Source organism: Carassius carassius, chromosome 34, assembly GCF_963082965.1.
Source record: "Carassius carassius chromosome 34, fCarCar2.1, whole genome shotgun sequence".
NCBI lineage: Eukaryota > Metazoa > Chordata > Actinopteri > Cypriniformes > Cyprinidae > Carassius > Carassius carassius.
In genome coordinates, this window is record NC_081788.1 from 13,809,982 (window position 1) to 13,836,957 (window position 26,976).

At 34.7% G+C, this 26,976-nt stretch overlaps 2 protein-coding genes across 4 annotated transcripts in view; one reads left to right on the top strand and one right to left on the bottom strand.

The window, feature by feature from the left end:
- Positions 1-4,552: 4,552 nt before the first annotated feature.
- The window catches only part of LOC132114433 (ras-specific guanine nucleotide-releasing factor RalGPS1-like), a 96,081-nt gene continuing 73,657 nt past the window's right edge, over positions 4,553-26,976 (top strand). The window contains exons 1-9 of one of the 3 annotated variants that reach the window (XM_059522549.1): positions 4,553-4,873; positions 5,430-5,476; positions 10,186-10,274; positions 10,831-10,964; positions 14,163-14,267; positions 15,328-15,378; positions 19,513-19,596; positions 21,876-21,965; positions 24,468-24,560. In XM_059522549.1, coding sequence (XP_059378532.1) covers positions 10,908-10,964; positions 14,163-14,267; positions 15,328-15,378; positions 19,513-19,596; positions 21,876-21,965; positions 24,468-24,560 — 480 coding nt within the window. In that variant the 5' untranslated portion in view covers positions 4,553-4,873; positions 5,430-5,476; positions 10,186-10,274; positions 10,831-10,907. The remainder of the gene's footprint in view (positions 4,874-5,429; positions 5,477-10,185; positions 10,275-10,830; positions 10,965-14,162; positions 14,268-15,327; positions 15,379-19,512; positions 19,597-21,875; positions 21,966-24,467; positions 24,561-26,976) is intronic. The other 2 variants (XM_059522551.1, XM_059522550.1) reach the window with 2 other exon arrangements.
- Positions 7,885-9,634, bottom strand: LOC132114890 (uncharacterized). The gene is made up of 3 exons (XM_059523275.1): positions 9,617-9,634; positions 8,728-9,002; positions 7,885-8,643 (listed from the first exon to the last, which is right to left on the bottom strand). Exons 1-3 carry the CDS (start codon positions 9,632-9,634, stop codon positions 8,220-8,222), a joined length of 717 nt encoding a protein of 238 aa, XP_059379258.1. The 3' UTR covers positions 7,885-8,219.

A 26,976-nucleotide genomic window follows, 5' to 3' on the forward strand; every position in this document is an offset into this window, starting at 1 on the left:
TCAAATAAATGTTTTAACTTTCTATTTATCGAAATTAAACGGTAACACTTTACAATAAGGTTCATTAGTTAACGTTAGTTAACTACTTTAGTTAACAAACTAAAAATGAACAATACTTCTACAGCATTTATTAAACTTTGTTCATGTTAATTTCAACAATTACTAATGCATTATTAAAATCAATAGTTGTGCTTGTTAACATTAGTTAATACACTGTGAATTAACATGAAATAGCAATAAACGAATGCATTTTCTTTAACATTAAAAAAAGATGAGTAAATATTGCTCATTGTTCATTCATGTTAATTAATAATATATTAACTAATGGAACCTTATTGTAAAGTGTTACCAAAGAATCTTTAATAAAAAAAAATGGTTTCCATAAAAATTCTGAGCGGCAGCACAACTGTATTCAACTTTGATAATAATAATAATAATAATAAGAAATGTTTCTAAAGCAGCATATTAGAATAATTTCTAAAGGATTGTGGGACACTTCAGAATGTTCAGAATTCAGGATGGTCATCACAGGACTAAATTACATTTTAAAATATAATAAAATATAAAATAGTTATTTTAAATTGTAGTAATGTTTCACGATCTTACTGTTTTTACTGTGTTTTTGATCATCTGTGTTTTGTGAACACAATAGACTTTTTAAAAACAAACTTTTGAAAAGTATAGTGTGTGTAAACACTTAGTCCACAAGGTTTTTTATTTTTTGTCGCCATGCAAGATTACGGGAATGAGATGAGGTGTTCCTTCAAAGAAGATGGAAATATTGTTATTTATCACTGTATCAGCCTGGTCTTTTGTAAAAATATTGAAATAATGGTAATATGCAAAAGCAATATGCCTGTTAAATCATAATCAAAGGGTTCTCTCTGTACACTTGCATTTGTTTTATTCTTTATCATTCTTATTGTTTCTGTGGGAAAACATCCTATTTTGGGGATCGATATGCATTGAAGTAACAGAGATTTCACATCAGAATCATTATGCAGTTTCGACAGATAGTGAATATGCTGAAATAATAAAATGGGACAATCAAACAGCTTCACAATACAGAAGCTTCCTCTTAAAAATAAGTTTTAAAATGTAGTCGGTTGATTTTTGCTTGGCTATAACCTCATCAGAACGATGATGCTTTCAGGTTAGCATATTGCTGTATTATGTATATTGTTTCATCTGGGGGGGATATGCATGCCGGCCCACTTATTCAAGTAAAATTGCATGGTGTCCTCCGCGTTGTAATACAGACTACAGATTACCTTTCATTTTTGTCTTAAAACTTGAAAGTGAAATTCATTTATAGCGATATCTCTTTTGTTATATTTCACATGGCATGCACTTAATTACCTTTTTATTTTTTATATGTATAAATGTATTCCATAAGGGATTAATTGACCATGTAATGCTCCCAGCTTATGGGACTCATAAGGCCTCAAATATTTTATCTCCTGGGATTTGTTTCCCTTTTAATGGTGCTTTACGACTGGTCAGGTTTCTTTTTGGTTTTTATAATGTTTAAGCATAAAGATGTTAAATCAGTGATATGGGGTTAACATATACTTGTAAATAATTTAAGAAAGTGTACTAATAGAATCTTACTTCTCCAACTGACCTGGACACTCATGGTCCAGATTCACTCGCATGTTCTCTTAAAACCAGTTCAGTTTGTGCCATGTACAATAATCCAAAAAGTGTTTACATGGAAGGCTGTTGGACTACTTTTTGATTGTGCAGCTCGTCATTTTTAACTGTTGAAAACTGTTGACTTCAGGTAGTTTATGAACACTGAGCTAAAACTAGAGATATTGAAGAAAAGGAAATCTTGAAGTCTTCCATTGGTTCTCCACTTCCAACATGTCTTCACTGTGTAATATGCAAAAGCAATAACCTTTTTAAGAGCAGTTCTCTTTTCTTCGGTGTCTGTCTCAAAACGAATGCATTCAGGATGTCAGGGAGCTGAGGTCATTTATTACAAGTAGAGGGATATTTTTCTTTTTCATTTTTTTCACTCTTTACGTGAAAACTTGGACAGGTTGGGCAAATATGCTTCTACAGAGCGGCTTCTTTTTTGTGTGTGGTTACCACAGTCTACATTTTGTTTGTACTTCATCTACCTGCCGCCTCAGTGTCACTGGTGAAAAGTTGTATCTATTTTATCTGTATTAAATAAGAAATGGATCTTTGAGAGATGTAACCTGCTGCTATGCTGTATGCTAAAGATCTTCTTTCTTAATGCATCGAGATTGCAGATATGTACTATGGCAATACAAGATGTAGATGAGTTTGTTTCTTCATCTGAACAAATTTAAAGAAGTTTAGCATTAGATCACTTGCTCTGTAGTCAATGGGTGCCGTCAGAGTATAAAAGTCCAAACAGCTGATAAAAACAACAATGCACAAGTAATTCACGACTCACACAATGCCAATTGGCTCTAATCAATTAACATCTTGTGAAGCAAAAAGCTGCGTGTTTGCATGAAAAAAAGCCATCATTATGCGGTTTTCATTTTAAATTGTAGTGTCTGGCCAAATCAGTCTATAATTCATAACTCTTTATCCAGTGAAAAAGTCCATCCTCTGTTGTCCTCTAACATTAAAATCCACTGACATATTGTTTATAACTGTTTTGGCTGGTAAACTGTTTTTGATCTGTGCCTATTTCTCTCCTGATTCAGATAAGATTACTTTTTCATTGGAGAAAGCAATACTATGACTAGAGGACTCGTATTTTAGTTGGAAGCAATGATTTGAAGTTAAAAACATGCAGCTTTTCACTTTGGAGGACATTAAACGATGGACTAGAGTGTGGATTATTGTTTTTATCAGCCGTTTGGATTCTCATTCTTACGGCACCCATTTACTGCAGAGGATCCATTGGAGAGCAAGTGATGTAATGCTAAAGTTCTCTAAATCTGTTCTGATGAAGAGACAAACTCATCTACATCTCGGATGGCTTGAGGGCGAGTACGTTCATCAAACTTTTCATTTTCTTTTAACCCAAACTCTGTCAGACTCTTGTTCTCTCATGTATTCGGGACATTGCAAAAAGAAAAAAAAAAGTAGAACTCAGGGTTTAATAGTATTCAGAAAATGCCATTTTGGATGTGCAATGATCTTTGTGTGTCCAAAACTAAGATTGCACTTTTACTTCAGGAGGGGAAACGATTCCTCAGTCATTGGTTCCCAAAACTGTCTGCCTCATAGGTGTAGTAAAATGCACCTAAATGTTTCTGTTTCTTGCTCTTCCTGAATGCACCGCTGTGGAAAGCAGATCTTTAGCTCTTTTCAGATAAGTAGCACTTTGTCCAACTTTCTGTTATCCACTATGTACAACCTCACAACCCAACTGTGAACCTCAGAACTTTACTGTTTTATACAACTATGAAGCTAGCTGACACCGATGCTGTAACAATTAACTCACCATGTATGAATTTTATTTTATTAGCATGAAATATAAAGTTATATTTATTCAAATGATATATTTTACTCATAATCATTCTGTGATGCTTTTTATTTTCGTTCTTAAAGCTTGTATATTGCTTTTTTTATGATACAAAGAAATGTCAATAGATAAAAAAATGCATTTGTTTGTACAATAAAGATGCTGATTTGGCAAAATGTCTGGACATCTACACTCATTCCTGGAAAATATGCATTGTGTGTATGTGTGTGCATTAATGTTGATGGCCACTAGATGGAGCACATATATAGCAAATGTATTATTGTTTATTAGACCAATAACAAACCATTCTACCATGTCCTGAAGTCACCATAAGCAAGTCCGAACGTGTGTCATTTTATTTTATACATTAGATGCATATCCTCTATAATGTTTTGTAATAAAGCCAGTGCCCCACTTTACCTGAATCTAAAGTAAATATATTTACATTTACAAAGGTTGTAGAATCACAAAAACAGAATGGGTGAGCTTATAACAAGATCATTATAGTTATATATAAGTTAGTAAACGAAAAGAGAAAATCTAATTTTATTTTAAATGGTTTAGCTTACTGCACAAAAATAACTAAAATAACAATATAAATTAATACAAACTATAGGCTAGGCATATTTTATATATATATATATATATATATATATATATATATATATATATATATATATATATATATATATAAACAGAAAAATACAAATAAAATAGAATTCTAAATATTAATAAAAATATAAGTGAACACCGAATTATAATATATATGCTAATACATAAATTGCATAAATAGGCGCAGTAAATAATACCACACCAAACGTCTTACGATTTGTATTTTAAACTCAATTTCTTCAAAAACGAAAAATTAACATTACATCTCCTCAAAGGAACATCAAAATTAAACAAACCTGTTAGGCTTTACCTCTTTTCCACATACATTTCCAACGCTGCGTACACAAAACAAGGAGACATAATATGCGCGCGACAGTATTGACCTAATTAATGATTGGTCGTTCAATTATGGTGGCGGAATCTGGCGTCCACCCAGACGCCACGCTATTGGCCAAAGCTTCAGTCCATTAAACGTAATGGGCACAACACTTCCTGATGCCGATGCCCAGCTGTTGGCAAATGAACCGCATCTCCAGCATCCGATAACATCTTCTCTACACACAAGACAGCCTTCGCTGTTTCTCAACATACCTGCTCAAAACACGCTGCTTGCGAACACGACGGCCAATCACGAAGTAGAATAACTAAAATAGGCTTAGATCACTCAGTGGATGAGAGTGAATCCTTTCAAATTGAATTTTTTGGGTCCTTAAGGTCGTGTTGCAGTGCAGCAACGTAAGCTCTGCGTTGACCGGCGCTTGCATCTCAACAGCGGGGACGAAGACAGTGGCATATTTTCATTGACAGGTGAGTCGAATTGTAGCTACGTGCCGTTGGCATCTGTATCTGTATAGAGCATCAAGCGAAAAATCAAAACAGCATCAGCAGGGATGGAGTTGCGTCACGGGGGGGTCGTCTGCCTCTTTCCCAGCCGGGTACCTCACTGTCAGTATGATGCATGGCGCCATTACATCTAAAACTGCGTGCATATGCAGGATGCTTTTTGTCATTGCATTATTCTCCGATGTTATGAGACCATTTTGCTGTAAAGTTTCTGATCTATTTGATGTCTTAAGCTAATTTTAGGATGGAATAATAGATTTTTAGGTGGTGGCTAATCAGTATTCAGACATATGCTCTGCCAGTTGTCTGCGCAGTCATATTATTAAAACAGCCATTAGAAATATTAGATAAGGGTTAAATCTTTTTCAAAAGAGTGAGAATCTCAACAATACTATAACTGACAGGATGATGATGCCAGACAGCTTAAAGCAAAAACTCCCTGAAGCTGTTCTATGTTGTGCTTCTGTTGATGTGTACTGTATATGCTTGACTTTGTAAAGCACCTGTGTTTATGTTAAAGTAGTTGCACTTTCACACTGGCATTGTGGAAGGTGCTGGGAGACCAAGGTACATATACATCTAGTTTATGTTGTGTGTTACATTAATGATTTATGGATAAATTGTGATCAATATAGGCACTTATTCTTAATAGAATATTTTTTAAAAATTACATTCAGTTAAAGTTACATTTGAAACTGAAATTTCTAGCTTATTTATTATTATCTGACAATGCTGCTGGGAAGGACAATGATATATATATATAATACACACACACATACAGCTTTTGTTATTTTTTTCTGGAGTCTTAAAGTACTATCACATGACTGTGCAGGCAATATGTTAACTGACTGCAGGTAATATTTATACTTTTACGTTTGCTCTTTGCTCTTTGCCAGCACCATCAAATAATGGATGTTATACACATATGACTGTACCTTGTACATTTCAAAACAAAGACAGTCTTCTGTTGTGTTTTTTTTGAAGGTTAATAAAATATGTGTCATTACACATTCTACAGCAATGGTTCTCATCATTGTTGACTCGAGGGCCTCCATTGTCCAACACAATATTCAAAGTTGCCCTTTATAAGATATTTCTTCTGATATTTCAGCTGTAATTATGACAAAGTTTTAATGTTTTTTTTTCACAATTTGTCTCACAAATTAATTAAGACTATTTAATGTGACCACAACAACAATACTAATCATCCTATTGAATACTATACAGTCTCATGGCTTTATTGTAGAGTGAAGAAGCACCAAAATGTCATGTTTTTGGTTTGCCAAATTTTTCCAGGGCAAACTTTGAAGAACCTATTTTGAAGGATGACCTCTTCAGATGTACATTTACAGAATCTTATAGAGTTACATAAACAAAATTCAGCAGTGTTGAATTTATTGGTCTACATGAAAATGTTCTCGTTTGTAAATTACCATTTTATTCTTGAAAATGTACAGTTTGTTATGTAAATGGTTTCAATTTTACAATATATATTTTTTTTATTTGTATTTATTTATTTATTTATTTATTGTTTCAGGTTATACAAATAGTTGTGAATAAAGTTTGTAAAGTTATATTGAGGTTCAAAGACACCATTTGTCCTGTAGGTTTTTACACACCTTTGGCAGTAAAATAAGTATGCTATAGATTTTTATACAAGGTTGTATTATTAACATGAATAACTTCATTACGGTTAATGCTAATCAATAGTAAATGTACACTCAATTATGAAACAGATTCATATATTGTTATAAACATTAATAATTCAAAATGCACTCAACAACTTAAGTTAACAACTGCTAAATGTAATGTTTAATGGCTTCACATGACATTAAAACTTCATGAAAGTTATGAGTAAGTCAAATTTACTTCTGCAGAGCTATTATATTTTTTCTTTGCATTTCATTTATTTGGCATCTCTTATCTCTAATTTAGTTATTTTGACTTATTTAACAACATTGACAATGTTATCTTCCCTTCAAATAGTGCAGTGACTGTGTAATGAAGTAGAAGCTCAGCTGTCAGATCAACATTTAATGTAGTAGATGTCTTCTTTATTATCCTCCACATTATATTTCTCAGTTGCTGTGTGGTGCTCCTGTATTCATTGTTTAGAGTCAATTGCAAACCTTCAAGTGTAGCCAAAGAAGCTGCTATATATTGTGTTGTTTTGTTGTGTGTTACGCTTCCCATTAAATCTGCTTTCTGCTGCAAGTGCTGATGATTTTTTTCAGGAGCAGCCTGTGTTTTCTGTTTGTTTGACACCTTCGAGTTCCTGGAGCTCGACTGGTAGAGCTCAGTATGAGCAATGACGAGGTCAATTCACATATACCTTGAATGCACTGCAAGTAATTTTAGATGAAATAAATGTTGTATTGTTGAGATCCATACTTCAGTTACTGCAATACTGCAGGTCGTCTGGAGTCAGGGACAAGAAACATTGGCAGTGTTGAATGTCAGACATCCAGTGTGGCAGTGTTGCCTGCAGACTGCTCTGCCCTCATGTGTATAATATAAAATATATGAACACATGCAGCTCTTTCAGTTGCCATAGAAACTATAGATGTCTCAGTAGAGGGTGCTTCAGCTGAATCTGTATCTTGGATGAAATGGGGTAAAATCACACACCTGTGAGTCTTTAGGCAACAAAATTGTAGTTGTTTTAATATCTGAGATGGTTATTTCAGCAATTTGGGGTATTTTTAGTTTGGAAAAAAAAATGTCTTTTTAGTAACGTAATACAGAATAATGCAGTTGATAAAGTTGTTAACATTTTACAGTAATACAATTTTAACAAAATGTTTTATAAACAATAAAATAATTAACAGTAGTATATTTATAAATTATTTATATTATATTATATTATATTATATTATATTATATTATATTATATTATATTATATTATATTATATTATATTATATTATATTATATTGACCCTTTATCATAACCTCTGATGAGTTTCCACAGTTAACATCATAAATCATAAAAGGTTACATTTGTAATACTATAAATTTTGTTAAATGACCTTGCCACTAAATTTCAGAACACTAAAATGGGTCCGTTGCATTACATAAAATTTTATTATATTATGTTATATTATAATAAATATAGATAATATAGTACTAAAAATGTTCTGTCTTGAAACCTAATTATTGTAAAGGGTTACCATGAAGTTTGTAAAGTTATTATATATCAGTTTTAGAGGTTATTTTTAAAAGAGAGAGACTGTTATTTTTGGCACTTTCATTAGATTTTAGATTTGTTGTGTCACAGCATGTGTGCCAACTGGCTTCAACAATCGTTTATAATCATTCATCTGAGCTTGCCTTTGGTTTTAGGCCTAGTTCTTTACACAGTCGATCCATCTTTTCCAGCTCACTGCTTATGCTCAGCACATCGGCATTCATCATCAAAAATGCAGTTGCAGTTTCAGCGGGAATCTTGTAGTTTCTCTCCACCACCAGTGAGAAGCCACCAGGAAGAGAGTACTTTATTGTGCTCGTCCTGGTCCAGCTGTCATACATCTGGATCCGGGCCATGTTCAAGAAGTTCTTCATGGTCATGCTTTGCATTTCATTGTGGGTCAGAGGGAGTTGGAGACACTTTGAGAGATGCAGCATGATGGAGCATGGGTCACTTAGTTCTGTGTATGTCAGAGATGTATCTGAGGATGTTCTCTGAACCTGGCTTTTGGACATGACCTTCTCAGGACACTCATTGCTTGATGTTTCTCTAAAGGCAGCACCTGTTTCTGATTTTTCTTCAAGTGTATTGAGTATTTTGCTTTGCTTTTCTTCCGAATGTCCAACTTCCAACTTTTTGGTGTTGTAGGATAGAGTGTGATTAAGTTCTTGTTCTTCTGCCAGGATCAATCCCCATTGGCCGTTATGCTGATTCAACCAGGTCTGTGTAGAAGCCAGTTGGAAGCTGTCAGTATCGTAGTAGTACTCTACGTCTAAGGTTTCCCCCACACAGCAGGCACCCATTTCCTTGAGGCGATGCTCTGTCTGCTCTCCCAGCTCGTACTCCATCTTCACTGGAACCCGCATGGTGTCTTCAAACACTTTGGGTGTTTTAGTTTTACACGTTTGCTAGTGGCAGGCAGAATCTAGACATTTTTAATTGTATTTGTCAGACATGGCTTGCAGTATGGCGGTGTATGTGAAAACCAGCAATCCAGTTAAATTACTTAGAAGGATCATTACAGAGAAATAAATAGAGCATATGAATTACACTTCTATGCTAAACTAATTTAACACAGTATAGCGTTTGACCATAACTCAGAAAAAGAGACATTACAGATTATTCTTTGCTTTGGTGGTTTTAGTCTTATTCTTGATTCTGATTGGTTAAACATGACAATGAGTGGTGAAAAACAATATATTTGCACATTGTCCAAGGCAACTGACTGATTCTACTGGGAATGGGCTTTTTTGTTAGCAGAAGCTTTAAGCTAATATGATATAACTGAAATAGTACCGTTTCAATATTCAATGGGTCAATGTTTCAAGTTCAAGTAAGTAACTTGAATCTGAATAGTGATAAAAGACCCCTTTATACTTCATGTCAGGATCCAGATCTCCCTGTCAGGGTTTATTTTAGGATAGAGGCTGACTGATTTATATATTATGCCTATCTGAAGCGACATTTAAGCATACTGTATGTAAAAAATTCTGTGTTTATTGTATCAAGCAAGTTATCTTACCTGCAGTGTGGTGTACATCCGAAAAACAATCCAAAATGTTTTGAAGGTTACAGTTTGGCTGACGTTTTCTTTTTAGCTGTGTTGTAGTTACAGTCTTTGTCTATGGTTACTATGGTATGATGCATTGGGAGATGACCGCTCTAACATTTGAACTTGAATAGAAATTTTACCAACCCAAACTTTTGAACAGTAGTGTAGCTAATATATGTCTAATGTAGTGCATTTAGGCATTAATAAGCAAGCCATATGGACAAATAGAGCTAAATAAATACATGGAGTCCTGCATGTGGACAGCAAACATGAGTGCTATCAGTGTGGACTGAATTCTTCACACTTGGTTAAACTAGTTAAATGCTGCTGCTCTCAGTTAAACAGTGAGTTTATCGATGCCTCTGGCTGGGGTATTTAACATTTAATCACTAAAGTTCAACATTTTATCCATGTTAGTAATTGTGTAATAATCATGAAGCATACAACAACTAAATTAATCATAAAGTCAGAGATTATTGAGCTCATAATGATCATAATGTTTAAAAATGTTTTTCCTGTTATCTCCATTTCTCTTTCAGTGTTACCAAAGAACCGCAGCTTGGGATGGCCTTCATCAACACTGCCATGCATATATTAGCCATGTGAAAGATCTGGAAAAACCGAATGGGTATGCACATTTATATGTATTGTATTCAAGTTTTTGATATTAGTTAGTTGTTGTTTCAGTTGTTTCAGTGCTTTATTTTAAGAGTATTTATATTGTTCAGTAACCAGTATTTGAAATTGTTGGGTGACCATTTACTATCAGACTGAAAATCTGGATCCTGAATTGCCATCAGCTGAGATCCACTGTTTTTGAATCTGTAGACATTTCTTCTGTTACTCGTTCACTTTAATTGTGCACTCTATTTGGCCATACAGACTGAAATATCTCAGTGAACAGTATACAGGAGAACAGCTCTGCTGGGGCTTTTCATAATAATGCTATGATATGTTGAAGACCTCCCTCTAATGGCTATTTTGCGCATTGCACCTCAGAATGAGTAGATCCCAAATAAAGTAGCACAGTGTGTTGAATAATAATGGTGATAATAAAAATGCAGTATTTTATTTTAAGTCATAATTTCTATTTAATAGGCTTAATTAAACAAAATCTAGTTACCATATACACCTATACCCAGTTTAGCTTGAAAAGGTGTAATGTGCGTGCTTGTGTGTTCCAGGGATGGCTGAGAGGTCGTGTGTGGTTGTGAGCAGCTGAGGTCGGCTGGGATCTGGGTCTTCTCTTCTGACTGAGAGCATGTACAGGAGGAATGGACTCCCTGTCAGCGTCAGCATCACCTCCCGCCACACACAGGTGCTAAAACACATCCTGTTTGTTTACTAATGAGTTCAACTTTGAGAACATCTGTCTTTAAATGTTTGGCAGTTTATGAGCACCATTGGATTCCATAGGTTTTTTTTTTCTCGTTTTTTTTTTTTTTACTATAGAAGTCAATGGTAATCATCATCAACTATGCTGTTGGCAAAAAGCGAAATGTACTAGTAGTTTATATCATTACAGACCGAGAAAAATGATCTCAGATTGAAAAAGAAGATTGTTTCACAGCCTGCCTATGAGACCATCCACTTTAACATTCAAGAGTACAGACAGAGTGTACTAAAGTTTGATAATTAATACACACTACCATTTAAAGGTTTGGGATTGGTAACATTTTTTAAAGTTTTTGAGAGAAGCATTTATTAGATCAAAAATACAGTGAAAACGGTTATATTTTGAAATATTACAATTTAAAATAACTTGTCCATTTTAATATCTTTAAATGTAGTCCATATGTGTTGGAAAAGTTGAATTACTCCAGTCTTCAGTGTCACTTGAATAAAATAATTATTTTATTATAATCTAATTTTACTGACTTCAAACTTTTTGAATGGTAGTGCGCACATTGAATAGTAATAACCTGAAATGAGAGCATGAAGGAATCTTCCAGCGTTTAAGGGTGCACACAGAGCAGATAAGACACTGAGAAGATAAGACTGAGATTTTACATCAGTACAGATATTACACTGGTTGGAAAGGGGGAACTTCAAAGAGGATCTGCTAGGATAATTTGCTGAGGAGAAACCATTCTTTTCATAGTGACTGTATCTTTCTTTCTTTCGCCTTTGTTATGTAGTCTATTTTTGTCTGGCTTTAATTACAATTGGATTGGCGCATTGCCTGTTAATAAAGTGATGTGGTTGCATTCTGATCCACTTTTACCACGTGTGCTGAGTAGGGCTGTAGGTATCGAATATTTTAGTAATCGAGTATTCTACCAAAAATTTCATCGAGTAATCAAGTAATCTGATAAAATGTGTTTTTGCTTAATTAAAGTGCAATATTAATTATGCAAGAGAAAATAAGACTCCTGGGACTCTTAAAATGAACAACTAAGTTTCCTTTTTAAGAATTTTTTTTTTAAAAATTTTTAAATGCATAGAATGCATACATCAAAAATAAACATTTAATTATTACTCATTGTTTCTCTGTCTGTACTTGTACAGTGATGTGCATTTAAGTGCCATTCAGTTGGGGTTTGAAATAAAGCATTTTCTGAGATGCACATTAAACATTAAACACATAAAACATTCATTTAATTTATCTTTTAATTATTGAAAATTAACTTAACTTTTTGGTAAACAAAGGGGATTTACTATAAAAAATAAAACATAGAAGAAATGTTGTGTGATTAAACCTTAAAAAAAAATTTGATATTTTTTTAGTGGTAGGCTATGTACATTCTGCTGTCTTTAACCGGACTTTTATTTTGACGGGTTGATGTACCTTTACAGCTCTGTGTATGTGATGTGACGCTAGTTTTGAATAGTGATGGGAAGTTCGATTCATTTCCGTGAACCGGTTCTTTCGGACGGTTCAGCAGTTCTTTTACGCTTGACATAATGGCGTCACGTCTATCAAACATTCAAATATATAAAGTCAGTAATCTATTTTAGTCAGTTAACACAGAATCAGTTCAGAATCAATCACCAAAAGAATCAGTTCGGTTCAGACGCACTGTGAGTCAGTCGGCTTCACTCTGAATCACGCATGCGCAGTATCATCAGCTCCTCGGTTCTCGAATCGGACGCGTCCGAAAGAAACAGTTTTCAGTTCAGTATACTGATGATCCGAAAACCAATGCAACCGGTTCTTGACTCGAGAACGGGAACCGCTCTAACCGGCACGTGCTGCAGTTCAGTATCATCAGCTGCTCTACTCGTGTTCATGTTCTGTTTACTACAGACTCAATTTGTGAAATGTGTCATCATAAATCATCCCTTATTCCTATTAAACATAGAGTCTTTAGAGTCTTAATTTTTTTCCAACTTCCGTGAAAACCCCTTTTGGCCTATACATTATCTACTATATACAGATTAGAAATTCATCTTAAAAAAAAAAATATATATATATATATATATATATATATATGTATATGTATATCACACTTTCCAATGTTTAACAAAATACCTAAAAAATTACAGGCATGCGCAGTATCATCAGTTCATCGGTTCTCAAATCAGACACGTCCGAATGAAACGGTTTTCGGTTCAGTGTACTGGTGATCCGAAAACTGATGCAACCGGTTCTTGACTCGAGAACCAGAACTGCTCCAGCAGTGGGCATGTTCGTTCGTCATCTGGCTCGGCTCGGCGTTCATCTTCAGTTCGGTCTTCACAGCAGTTCAGTCAGTGTACTGTTTGAGTACATGAATTACTCCGGGATATTGGTTTATTCTGACTCAGAGGGAGTGTCAGTCGATTTGGTGAACTGGTTCAACCGGTTCACTAAGAAGAACCGGTTAAATTGAATGATTCGTTCACGAATCGGACATCACTACTCATGAAGTGACTGTCAGAGCAGTTCTGGAGATGTTGTTCATGTGTTCACGTCCTTATTTAGTGAGACAGCAGACGCTGAAATTACCGCGAGCGTCACGCGCGCTTCAGTGTGTGTTAATAAAGGAAGACGCGCTTCTGCTCCTTATATTAACACAGACATGCAGAACATGCAGGATTTATATTTAAACAGATTGTTCTGGCTTAATATTTACAGATATTAGTCCATATCGTGTATCGGAATGGACACATGCCACAGCGTTCTCTTGTTTGCCCACGCCCTCAAATCAAAACACTGCTGACTCCTTGCAGTATGCGATTTCAGACACAGCGCTTGTGTCTCCTTCCACTTTGTGGGTGACGTAAACGCGTTGTGTCACATTAAAAAAATCATTGCAAAAGAACCTGACGTGAGATTTAAAATAAATTAAAAGAGGCTTCGAGGCAGAGGAATTTGCCTCTATCATTTTTTGTAATCGAGTTACTCGACTTACTCGAGGAATCGTTTCAGCCCTAGTGCTGAGTAATCAAATGGAATGAAGTAATTCAAATGGACAATGGTAATTAAACTGATTAAATGTCCACAGGAAGATTGCAGCTGGCCATGGCTTTTGTCCATATGGATTTAATAGATGTATGAAATATCTGCTTATTTGTCTTCCTCCTGTGTCTGTAGGACAGCAGTAGTTCAGAGTCCCTGGATGGACGGAGTTTGGACTCTGCCAAGAGCTTTGACGCGGTGGTGTTTGACATGCTCAAAGTGACACCTGAGGAGTTTGCTGTAAGTTTCTAAATGCATGACACTGCATTCATTTTTGTTACTATGAAATATGTTGATGTAGGTGCAAATTGCTGCAGTTATGGAAATGGCCGCTATTGGCACTAAAAGCTACAATTTTACTCCCATTGACAGATACCATAAATACAACAAAAAGAGGGCATGCTTTTCAGTTAATAGAATCCTAAACTTCAGTCTCACAGAAAGCTAATTTCTCTTCTGAAGTTGAATATTGAATCTAAAATTAAGTTTAAAATCCAGATAGGAGGTAGGAGTTGCATTACTTGATGATATTTGAACTTTCTAAAAGCCTCATTTGTATTAAACCTCTTTTTTACCCATTTTTATATGCATTTTAATTAATTTTAAGCAAGGGTTTGGGATGGAAACTGTAGTCATTTGAAGCTAGGGCAACATATAAATTTTTTTTTTTTTTAATATATGCATCACTGTTATGTAAAATGTTCTTAGGACTTGGCAGCACTTACTATCAGATCATTGCTCATGCTGATTCATGTCAACTTCGTCTCTGACTTTAAGTGCACAATGGCCTAGTTCTGAAATTTCATCTTTCCATCTCATAAATGTAAAATGTGAGCTCAAGGGAAGCATTTAATTACCTATTCATTAGATATTGTTCTTTTTATAATTATAGAAACCCATTACACTCTATTAAATTTGCATTAAGTAACTTTTTCCATTGTAAACATGTTTCACCCCCCAAGAAATCAATAATATTTTTGTAAAGTATTTTTGAAAATGTACAAACAAAAATATGCATGCAAAACAAAAATGAGTATCTTATTTAAATATGTTAATGTAATAGTTCACCCTAAAATTGTCATTATTTACTTTTTCCCATACAATGAAAGCAAATAGTGACCACAGATGACAACAGTCTTCATCTGCTTTTATTGTATGTAAAAGACCATCTTGAATATTCTGCTACATCATCATGTTCAATGCTAGAAAGAAAGTTTGGAATGACATGAGGTATTAAATTTCAAAATACTTTTTTAAAGCTTGAAATACTACATTTTAAGTTGTAGCTTTTATTTTGCAGAGTCAGATCACTTTGATGGATGCTCCTGTATTCAAAGCGATACAACCTGAGGTGAGACACTAAATACACATACTCTGTGTTTATCAAGCCACACAGAGCCCCACAGCTGTGAACTGATCTCATGTGCTCTGCTCTCTGGTGCTACAGATTAGTGACGTGGCACTATAGCAGTGCTTTCAATGACACACACACACACACACACACACACGTTTGTTTTTGTGAAAAGTGGGGACCTCCCATAGGCGTAATGGTTTTTATACTGTACAAACTGTATATTCTATGGCCCTACACCAACCCTACACCTAAACCTAACCCTCACAGGAAACTTTGTGCATTTTTACTTTCTAAACTAATTCTGTATGGTTTATTAGCGTTTTGAAAAATGGGGACATGGGTTATGTTCTCATAAGTCACCCTCTCCTTGTAATACCTGTGTCATACCCATGTCATTTATACAAGGTGTGTCCTGATATGTCACAAAAACAAGAGCACACACACACACACACACACACACACAGACCACAGTACCCACAGCATCTAGCTCCACATTCTTCCATTACCCAGAGCCTGTCCTCTACTCTGAGTTACAGAGGCTTTGATACTTTCCTCAATTAACATTTTATGTGAAGACGGCTATGGAAATACGCTCATTTGGTCTTTTAACATGTTAGCTGTTATCCAGATCTTAAATAAGTGTTTAGTTTTCATAGGTTATCTTGCTATGATCGAAAGATGGTTGGTTGGCAGGTTCAGGGACAGAGAAAGCAGAGAGAAAATCACTATCCATCTAATATGAACCAAAAAATAAATATGATATATATATATATATATTTTTATTTTTATTTTTATTTTTTATTTTTTTTAAACAGTCCAGTTTACCTGCAAACTGCTTTCATCACATGGTCAAAGACACATTAATCAAATGAAAAGAACACATCTCACATCTCGTATTTTTGGGTTAATATGAGTCTGGAGAAAAAGCCAATATTATGATGAAGAAATATTAGCCAGGCTTCAGGCTTCTGTTGGGCAGTTAGTCTGAACCAAGCTACTTTTCTTAATGCTTCATGATGAATGGAATCGTTTGCTTCCATTCATTTGGTCTGAATCTCTGGCATTTTTCAAAGAGATGAGCAAATCAATCTTAACAGTGATTCAGGATTGTTTGATCTTCTTCCAGAGTATGAGTGAGCATAAGTGAACTGAGTGCCATTGACCTACATCTTTGCAGTCCTCAGTTAATACTGTATGACATCACCTCTGTGAGCTGTGTGCACTAAAGAGCCAGTGTGGATTTGAGTTCTCTTTATGTTGGAATCATTTCTCATTGACAGCCACAGATATTCCAGAGTGGCTTATTGTTATTTTTTGTTTTTCCGCATGGCAGCATCAATAGTTAGCATGAGAGTTTCATCAGTTGCTGTTATGATTGATTCTGGTGAACCCAGCCAATGGTTTGGTGTGTTAACCATTTGAGTTTTAGCACTTTCCATGAATAAAAGACAAAATTGGGTTTAAAGAAGGTGTTTAATCAAAATCAGGTCTATTTTATTTATTTAATTTTAAAAGCTTTTGGTCAGTAAGAATATTGTTTTCCTGCAGGGATGCATTAAATTGATTGACGGTAAAAAATATTTAACAGTGTTACAAAGAAAATCCCATTTCAAATAAATGCTGTTGTTTTGAACTTTGTTATTAAAATAATTAGTATCACAGTTACTACAAAAGGATCATGAAGGATCATGTGACAATGAAGACTGCTGAAAATTCAGCTTTGGCATCACAGTTATAAATTAAGTTTACATTAAACTTGTCAAAATAGTCCTAAATATTTATTTTGAATTACTATTTGAACTGAATTTTAAAATGAAGCCTTTTTGAATATAGAAAAATATTCTTGCAATAATATATATAAAAAAATTGCAAACACAAAAAATAAAAATGAACACAACAATAGATAACAGGGTTACATGTACAGTAACATAGTTGTATTTTTATCCCAAATTAAGCTGTCACTTAGTAGGTACTAGCTAATTTGTGGCACTGTGTGCTGGTTTGTAGTTATTGATCAACAACTAAATCTATTTGTTTGATAATATTTTTAAAATAATGTTGGTATCTGAGCTCGACTGGCTGGCCATGCTTCTTGGATGACACAATGTTTAAAAATGTTCCTTTTTTTATAATAATGAAAATTATGCATTTACAGGGTTGAGAATTTTTGCTTTTCTCCCTTTATCATCTAAAAAAAGCATCTAAATAAAAGGATATGTCCTTTAAACTGTAAAAAAGCAAGGCTGTTAAGCCCTTGTGTAGGTGTTTGATATTCTAAAACACTAGTCAAGGTCTGGATTGGGTGTAAGAAACAGTGACCAAATGTTTTATCTCTTTTATTTTTTTTAATTGGTGTTCTGACTTGTGAAGTATGAGTTTGTTTTATGTCAAGATGAATCTTCTCTTCTCATTCCTTTAGACATGTTTGCATCTCAGCAGCTTTTTGCACCCATACTGTACAGTACATTTTTCAGTTGATTGATTAAAAAGAAACATCTACCCTGGTATACATTCTCTGAAGAAGACTAGAGTGTGATGCACATTGAGTTAATTTGCTTACAGCAGTAAGTTTCCACTGGAAAAGAGCTCATTTTAAAAAGGCCGAGTTTGACCGCCTCGTCCACTAATTTAGGACTCCTTCATTACACTCAGTCTTTCCAACCCTGACATATTTGACAACGAATGTGGGCTTGTTATTGTTGAGCTCTTTGCCTGTAAGTTTCATTGGCCTGTGGAATCACTAGGATAAGTACATTTTTGTGTTTGACCACATGTGCATACACTACATTCATTCATCAATATTTCAGCTGCATGCTTCGGGTATTATTGTGGATTCTAAAAGGAGATGTTCATGAAATTGACACGGGCAACTGGATTACCGGTAATAAATTTCAGTATGTTGGTTCTAGAACAGCTGCTAAATTGTTAGTGCTTAATGTGAGCAGCCAGTGTCTCTTTGCATAAAGTGGTGTGCTGTACAGTTGTCTTTGCCTACAGACATTATATAGAGTCAGAATAAATGATAAGGGTGAGAGTTTGTAGAAGACCTCTTACACTATTGCTGTGCTTTGTCCCTGAGTTTTCAATCCACAAAATGTGTGGCTTAAAGTGATGACTTAGCAAACAGACCTAAAGTATTTTGTACTGTACCCAGACTGAGCTGCTTAATCACATGGAAACTCTACTCCACTTAGTCCACGTGGAAACTGAAATGCCTTTGAAAGTTTCCATCTGCTGTTGGTCTGCACGATACTATAAAAGTGTTAGTGTTCACTGCTCCGTGAACCTTAGGAGGCTTAGAACCATATAACGTCCCAATGCAAAGCTGCTCTGTCGATGAAATGAAAGCAGCAGATGTGTTGTTTTTCTTATCTAAATTAAATCAATACAAAGCTGGTATATTTATAGTAAGTCAATAAGAGATACAATATAGTCAAATATGTAGACATTTTTACTAATGGTAAAGCGGAAAATAGTGTGGTGCTTCAAGTGTTGTGGGTATTTTACCTTTGTATGCCTTCTTTTAGCCAGACAGCGTAGTTATGGTCAGTTTTTTGACTTGAATGAATGAATGAATGGTATAAAGCATGTGTAATGAAAGAGCAGTTTAATGAGATTTTATTAATATCAGAGTACACTACCTTTCAAAAGATAAAGAAAGGGATACTATTTATTAGCAAGAATGAATTAAATAAATCAAAAGTGACAGTGAAATTGCAATTATTTATTTTCAAAATTAATGCTCTTTTTAAATTGATATTAATATAAAATGTTCCCTATGCAGCAAATCAGCATATTAGAATGATTTCTGAAGGATCGTGTGACACTGAGGACTGAAGTAATGGCTGCTGAAAATACAGTTTTGGATCACAGGACTAAATGAGAAAATACAAAATATATTTGTTTTTAAAGGAAAGGGGGGGAGGACAGCTGTTTTATGTAATAAATCTATTTCTCAATATTACTGTTTTACTGCACTTTTAGCAAATTCATGGAGGTTTTTTTTTTTACATGGAAACATGACCCCCAAATTTTGAACAGTTGAACAGCAGAAAAAATGCACACATATATTGCACTTACTTACAGTAAAAAACACTGTTGCCAGGTTGAGTTGACTGTTTGGTTGTTTAGGAGCTGGCGAGCTGTGGATGGAACAAGAAGGAGAAGCATAGCCTTTCACCCAATGTTGTGGCCTTCACACGGAGATTTAACCAGGTAAGCAATACTGCACTAGTAGGTGTAGCCAAGAGTTACACTTTAAGATCATTTATTACAAGCTATAGGCTCCAGTGTTTATTCCATGTTTGCTAAACTTTTACTTGTAAAATGTTTCCTGATGTAAGAGTAATTTCAACAAGATCTCAGTTTGAAATACAGTTTCATAACAGGTATAGAGTGTAAGTTTTGTTCTCTCTCTCTTATCCACTAACCACCCCTTTACAGGGTTTAAAACGTAGGTCGAATAGCACCACCAAAAATAACTCATATAATAGACGTCAATGGATGTTATTATATTGAAAAAAGAACATTGACACTGTTTTAGATAATGCGCAAATAAAAAGATAATGCACTGCTGATTTGACATGGGATGTGTTCCAATCGATTAGCTAGAAACCTCACTAAATAGCTGATAAAGTGGATTTTATTTTATTTGATTTAACATATGAGCCTATTAGCGTAAAACAGAAGTCCATTAGGTGTTAACTTATACAAGCTGAGATGGAGGACGCATCTCGTTTCAAATCACATTAAATTTGCTCTTTTTACTGTATATTACAGTTTTTAGTGCAAAAAGGTGCCTCATATAGACAAAATATCATGATGGTCCAACAGCTGCATTAACTCCTTTAGATAAATAAATACACTGCACTGGACACATCCAACAGAGAGGTCTGTTGATGGGTTTTTCTCCCTTTTTCTACTTCAGTTTTGCCACATTTTATTATTTATTTATTTTTTTAGGTGTCTTCTGCAGTGGCACTAAATGGAGATTAAATGCATTAGAAAGGGTCAATGAAGAACATAGTAAAAATTGGTTGCACACAGAACCAACTGTTGTTTTACAACTGCGGATCTTAAACTCTCAGACAAAGCGCCACTTGTGATAAAACAAAACAACAACCAAGTACCGCCCAGTCAAAAATATTCCTTGAGCCAATTCCCCTGTTCTCACACTTTTACTGTTAATGCACAAAACTTTTCTTACCGCTGTTTCTTAAAATACGCCTATAAATATCTGCTTACGAAGGTCATTGTGCATTAGGAATTAATATGATTTTTATTTAAGTGGCATTTCTCTTTGGCAGAGCTTAAATGTCTTGGAATTTTAATGTATGTGGCTATTTGAGGTCTGCAATTATGCTTGTCATTTCAATCTTTTAATGTCATCATCAACAACAAATGTCTTACATTTCCAGAGGGAAAAAAGCAAAGAATCAGTTTTGCTGCTTAGGTTCAGTTGACTGATGCTCTGGCATTTTTTTAAGCCTGTAAATAAGAGGAAACACTGTGTCTGAAAACCATTTTTTCAGACAGTTTTTCTCATAAATCAACGATTTCCTGATTTTTTTTATTTTTATTAATCTGTCTTTGTTCATTTTAGGAGTGTACTAAAGTTTTGATATCTCGTGTTTGCTGCACATTTTGAGTAATTGTTGCTGAGAAGGTTTTATTTTCACAGCAATTACATAACATGTACTGTAGCCATAAATTATGAAACCATGGTTATCTCTGCAGAATAAGCATTCAATAAGCATTTTACATTTAGTCTGGTCTTGCAGATTTGCTTTATTCAATATCAAGAATATCAGGCCCTTTCTTTCAGAACATACTTCACAAGTCCTTGTTCAAGCTCTTGTTCTGTCCAGGCTGGACTATTGCAATGCCCTCTTGGCAGGTCTTCCAGCCAGTTCTATCAAACCTTTACAATTAATCCAGAACATGGCAGCAATATTAATTTTTAATGAGCCAAAAAGAATACACGTCACACACCTCTGTTTATCAATTTGCACTGGTTTCCAATAGCTCCTCACATAAAATGCAAGGCATTGATGTTTGCATACAAAACTACCACTGGCTTTGCACCCCTTTACCTAAATTCATTACTTCAGATTTATGTGCCCTCTAGAAGCTTTGCGTTCTGCAAGTGAACGTCGCTTGATTGTGCCATCCCAAAGAAGCACAAAGTCACTTTTACGGACTTTTAAATTAAATGTTCCCTCCTGGTGGAATGACCTCCCCAACTCAATCCCAGCAGCTGAAACCTTAGCCATCTTCAAGAATCTCTTCCATCTTTATTTGACCCTCTAACTTTAACACTCACTATTCTAATTCTATTCTTAAGCTAACTGAGACTTGTTATAGCACTTGTATATCATTGCTCTTTTGTTGATTTTGATTGCGTTTATTGTCCTCATTGTAAGTCCATGGATAAAAGCGTCTGCTAAATGACTAAATGTAAATGTAGTTTAACTTACCATCTTTTCTTCTCGTAGGTCAGTTTCTGGGCAGTGAGGGAGATACTGACGGCTCAAACACTGAAAATCCGAGCAGTGATATTGGGCCATTTCATCAAAATTGCCAAGGTGAGACATTTTTTGGTTTTCTCTGTTCCTTCAGCCTGTGCAGCTTGGTTCCTTTATTTATTGATAGTTATTTTTCTTTGTCTGTATTGCCATGGCAGCACAAATATAACTGACCCTATGACTTTTATCAAGTATAGTCATTTATTAATATATGTTTTTGCATCTGAATTGCATTTGGTATTCTAGTAATTGTCCTTGGCACTGGCATTACCATAACTAATAGAAGTTCAAGCAAAACAGGTTTTCGTGGTCACTTTCAGGAATTTTCCTTTTACATTGTGCAATTTTAATGACGTTATACAAGACTTGATGGATTAAAACCATCTGTTTTAAGTCCGTGAGAATGAGCAGAGACATTGCACAGGAGTGGTGAGTGTTTATGGCATAAATTGAGGATGAGAACATCATAAAAAATGGCTTCATCTGACTGTGATCTGTCTCAGACTTTGTTTAAACAGCCAGCCATCAGTTTTTCCTCTGCCTCCATTTGTGATTAAGCATTTAAATCACAAAAAAAACCCCGAATCCATTACATTTCCAAATTATCTTCAAATGACGGTAGTAAACAACACAGGGAGAATAGAAAAAGCCCTTCTTGTATAAAACATGTCCTCATTATTTCTCACCAAATAATATAAGCATATTTTCTCATTTTAACATAACTGCTATTCTCATTATCTTTTCTTGAATCATTTCGCGCATTTTATCTGGCTTCCCGTCTGTCTTGTAATTGCTTTTAAAATGTAATTTAGTACAGATACATCCTTTTGAGAGTAAATATTGTGAATGAACCATAAAATTAACTTAATGGTTATTTTAAAAATTGTAATTTTATATTTCCAGTCCATTTCAGCTGTTCAAAGTAAATTGCTAACTTCTGAATCTGTAATGTGACAGTAACATGGAATCTATTGCTTTTTAGTTGTATGTTTTGATTCCTAAATCAAAATAACACTTGTATGATTAAAATTAAGGTTAAGGTTTTTAATTTAATTTAAGCTTTAATTTTATACATTTAAAAGTACATATTTCTTTTGAATTGATGCATCAAACATTTCCAAACAATCATGCAGATTAGAAGCTTATCTTGTCGTTTGTGCCAACAGTCACACACACAGAGAGCCACAGACTGCTGTGCATTCAATCAGCATACATGCTCTCCTGAATCTCAATGTACCATGACACAGGAAAACCCACTGAATGACTTCTTAAAGTTGAAAACTCACCTAAACGTGAAGAAGCTGTATACCCTGCTACCGGCAGACACGCCCATGTAAGCCTCAGTGGGCTACGCTAACGGTTATGATAATGGATAAAGCAGATCAGCCAATGACTAAAAAAACAAAAACAAAGAATCATTCCTTTTTCTCCTACTTTCCATAAAGGTGGTTTGCACATAGTAGTTCACAGTAGGGGTTGCACAGACTAATAGATTTGTCGACTAGTCAACTTCAGTGCTCTGCAATAACGCTTTAAGCTTGACGTCGACTAGTCGCTGGTCCTATAGAGGGCGCAACAGGTTAAGAAATCTTTGAAGGACTTCCACATTTACACTCTATTTTCAAACAGTTAAAATGACAAATAAATGTATACTTTGAAAGCTCCACCAGACGTGTGATTATATTACTGAATGCTTGAAATTGAACAGGAGAATGCACATTCTAAACAGCTTATTGTACAGGTAAGTTAATCACTGTTCTAATCTAATGCGTTGCTGCAATGAAAACACACACACACATAGGCTACAGACAGTAGCTTATACGTCATGCACAGATCGCGTGTGCACAGAATCATTCAGTGCGGAAATGTACTGTCAACGCTGTTCTGTAATTTCTCAATAAAATAGCTTAGAAACTAAAAAGTTCAAGCATATATTTCTTAATAACTAAATCCCACAGTGTTAGAGATGCTACAAGAGAGATGCTGCCATGTAGAATTAATTCACACATGCCATCGCTCTCACTAATGCATTCATATAAATGTAATCTTTACTGTGCTACTTTATCTATATCTGATTTAGAACGAGCAGAAATCTGTGAGAAATAAAATGACCCAAAGGCAAAAGAACTGATAAAAATTTGCTGTTATAAGAGCAATAGCCATGTGGGCAGCGCTGTGCACAAGGAGTTTGTCACAGCTCCACTTATTTGTTCATTAATGATGTCATCAGCGACTAGTTGACTTCGACTCGACTTTCATCACATAAAAGTCGACTTTAAAAAAAATCAGAGGTTGCTCAACCCCTAGTTCACAGAAGTCAACCTAGTGGAAAAGAAAAGAATGACAATAGCATGACATGAACAGATCAAAACACATCGGAACAAACAATTGAAAGTAGAATATTACTGAATATAAAAGTATCTGTACATTGACTGTATTACACTATTAAATGGAAATTAAAAGGGTTTTAATTCTATTGGTCAGGTCCTACATTTGTATCTTACATGAGACATTTAACTGGATAATGTTTATAAATATTATGTGTCTTCTCTGTCTTTATAGAAACTCCTGGAGCTGAATAACCTGCACTCTCTGGTGTCAGTGGTCTCTGCACTTCAGAGCGCACCCATCTTCAGATTGAGCAAGACCTGGGCGGTAAGTAAGACCTTCATGGGGACTTGGATATTTTATTTTATTGATTATTTTTATTTTATTTTATTTACAGTTGTTGTCAGATTTCTTTGGTGATTTCAAATATGAAATTTAATCCTTAGCTTAGTAAACAGTTTTGGAGAATTTGATGTTTCCCCATTCAAAGAGATGGGAGCTGCACTTGGATGCCCAACAGACGTTTCAAAGATGGCTGCCGAGTGACATGACTTGTCTTAAAGAGACTTTGCTTTTATTTATGACATTCTATTTAGTCAACAACAGTTTGAACTATTAATTTTTATTAATTTTAAATAAATTTTTTGTATTATATTTTTCCATATTTTTTTCCATTATAATAACATTAGCAAAATGTGTATACTATAATATCTGTGTAAATAGCAGTAAAGTTAGTCACAAAAATAATTGTTTAAGATCATTATAATGAATGCTTAGCTATTTAGTTTTTAGTTAACACATCATACCTAATTATGATAATACAATTTTAATTTGTGATATTTAGACATGAGAAGACATGAGTAAAAAAAAACTCTCATTTAATATTCTTTTCCCTTAAAGGGGAATTTTTGTGCATATCCACAAAATGCTAGCGGTTCTACTGATTTATAATTTAGCTGACAAAGCAGTGTTTGTATTTATTTCTCCAGAGAGCTCTAGTGCTCTTGGATTTCCATTGATCTTATTTGCAGAAATGTAGATGAGAAGGTCGTCTGATATGGCGTTATTTTTGTGCCACAATCCTGAGCGAGTAATTGTAAGTTTTTAGCACAGAGAACTATATGTAAGCACATTACATTATATTTTGAACAGAAATTAACAATCACAAAAAAAAAAAAATTGCTTGAGCAAAGAAAAAACGATTCCGTGCTCAATAAATGTATTTGCTTGTTTGCTATTATTAACGTGCAGTAATAACCATTCTCACACAGTTTACTCAGTTGCTCTCTCACAAACTTATTCTCTGCACTCCTGTCAAGTCCCTCTCTCTCTCTCAACCTCTTAATACAGTGCGCGCTCAACTCTTGACACGCTCACTCAACTTACAACAGCATTCAAGTGTGCCACAGAATCAACCAATCAAAATTAAAGGTCAATTGTGATTGGCTGTTGGTCTCCAATCAAATCGCTAGTAGAACCAAAGCCTGTCTGGTCCATGTACGTTTTGATCATTTCATTTCCTATTTAGAATTCAATAACGAATTTTTTTTTTTTTTTTTAAAAACTAATGTAAACAGAAATCCTGTCGCCCCCTCTAGTGGACATTAAGTGTTAAGGCCTTAACACTTCGGGTAACAAAAGTCACTAGGATTTTTTGGGAAGTTAAGTCTGACCAGTTACACAGCAACGCGAGTCAGACGAGTCTGAAGATCTGAGCTGAATTTGGTGAAACATTAAAGTTCTAGTAGGTGTCAATAACTCTTATAATAAATAATAATAATAATGTTTAAATATATGTTGGCTTTCTCAAGCCCAACAAAGAATACTAAGAAGAGAAACATCATTCAATTTAGTATGTAATAAAACTAATATTACTAATTTATTTCATAAATGTAACTATATTAATTTTCACAATTATTTATTAATGTCACACACACATACATAGTGCCTTTAGACTTAAAAGACGAAAGTAATAAATGTTACAGACATATTATCATGGAACTGTTCAGTCTATTATTGATTTTGATTTCCACTTCACTTTTATCCAAGGAGACAGAACTATTTGCACTGTATTTACAGTGGGACAATATTCATACAATACTACAACCTAGAAATAATTTAAAGGGGTCACTTGCAAGTCACAGCAGCACGAATTATGTGCCCAGCCACATCTGTTTCAAATATTATTATAATTAACAGTGAGTGGTGGTTTCAGACATTACAGTGCTTCACTCGCACTGACTCTTATTCTGCCGAAAGAATGAAAAGACGTTCTGAAGGCGGAGCCATTCGACCAATCAGATGAAAGCAGCGTTTCAGCGCCGCCCACAAGTGCGGATAAAATATTGAAGCCATAAAACGATTTGTAAACCCCAAAAGACAAAATGAGATATAGAGCCAAAAACTCATTTTCCGTTTGTTAAAATAAACGGAAAAACGAATAAACTAGCCATTTTTCCATTTCTCGTTATTGAATTCTAAATAGGAAATGATAGGGCTTTGGTTCTACTAGCGATTTGATTGGAGACCAACAGCCAATCACAATTGACCTTTAATTTTCCGATTGGTTGATTCTGTGGCACACTTGTAACGCTGTTGTAAGTTGAGCGAGCGTGTGTCAAGAGTTGAGCGTGCACAGAATTAAGAGGTTGAGAGAGAGAGAGGGAAAGAAAAATTTCAGAAAGAAATCTATTTTTGTTCCCTATTCTAATCTGAACCCTTCTATTACTACATACAAAAATCT

What these genes read in the sequence shown, in the direction of transcription:
- LOC132114890 (XM_059523275.1), bottom strand. An exon ending in CTATCCTACAACACCAAAAA is followed by an intron (nt 8,644 to 8,727) that starts GTTGGAAGTTGG and finishes TGCTGCCTTTAG; the next exon opens with AGAAACATCAAGCAATGAGT.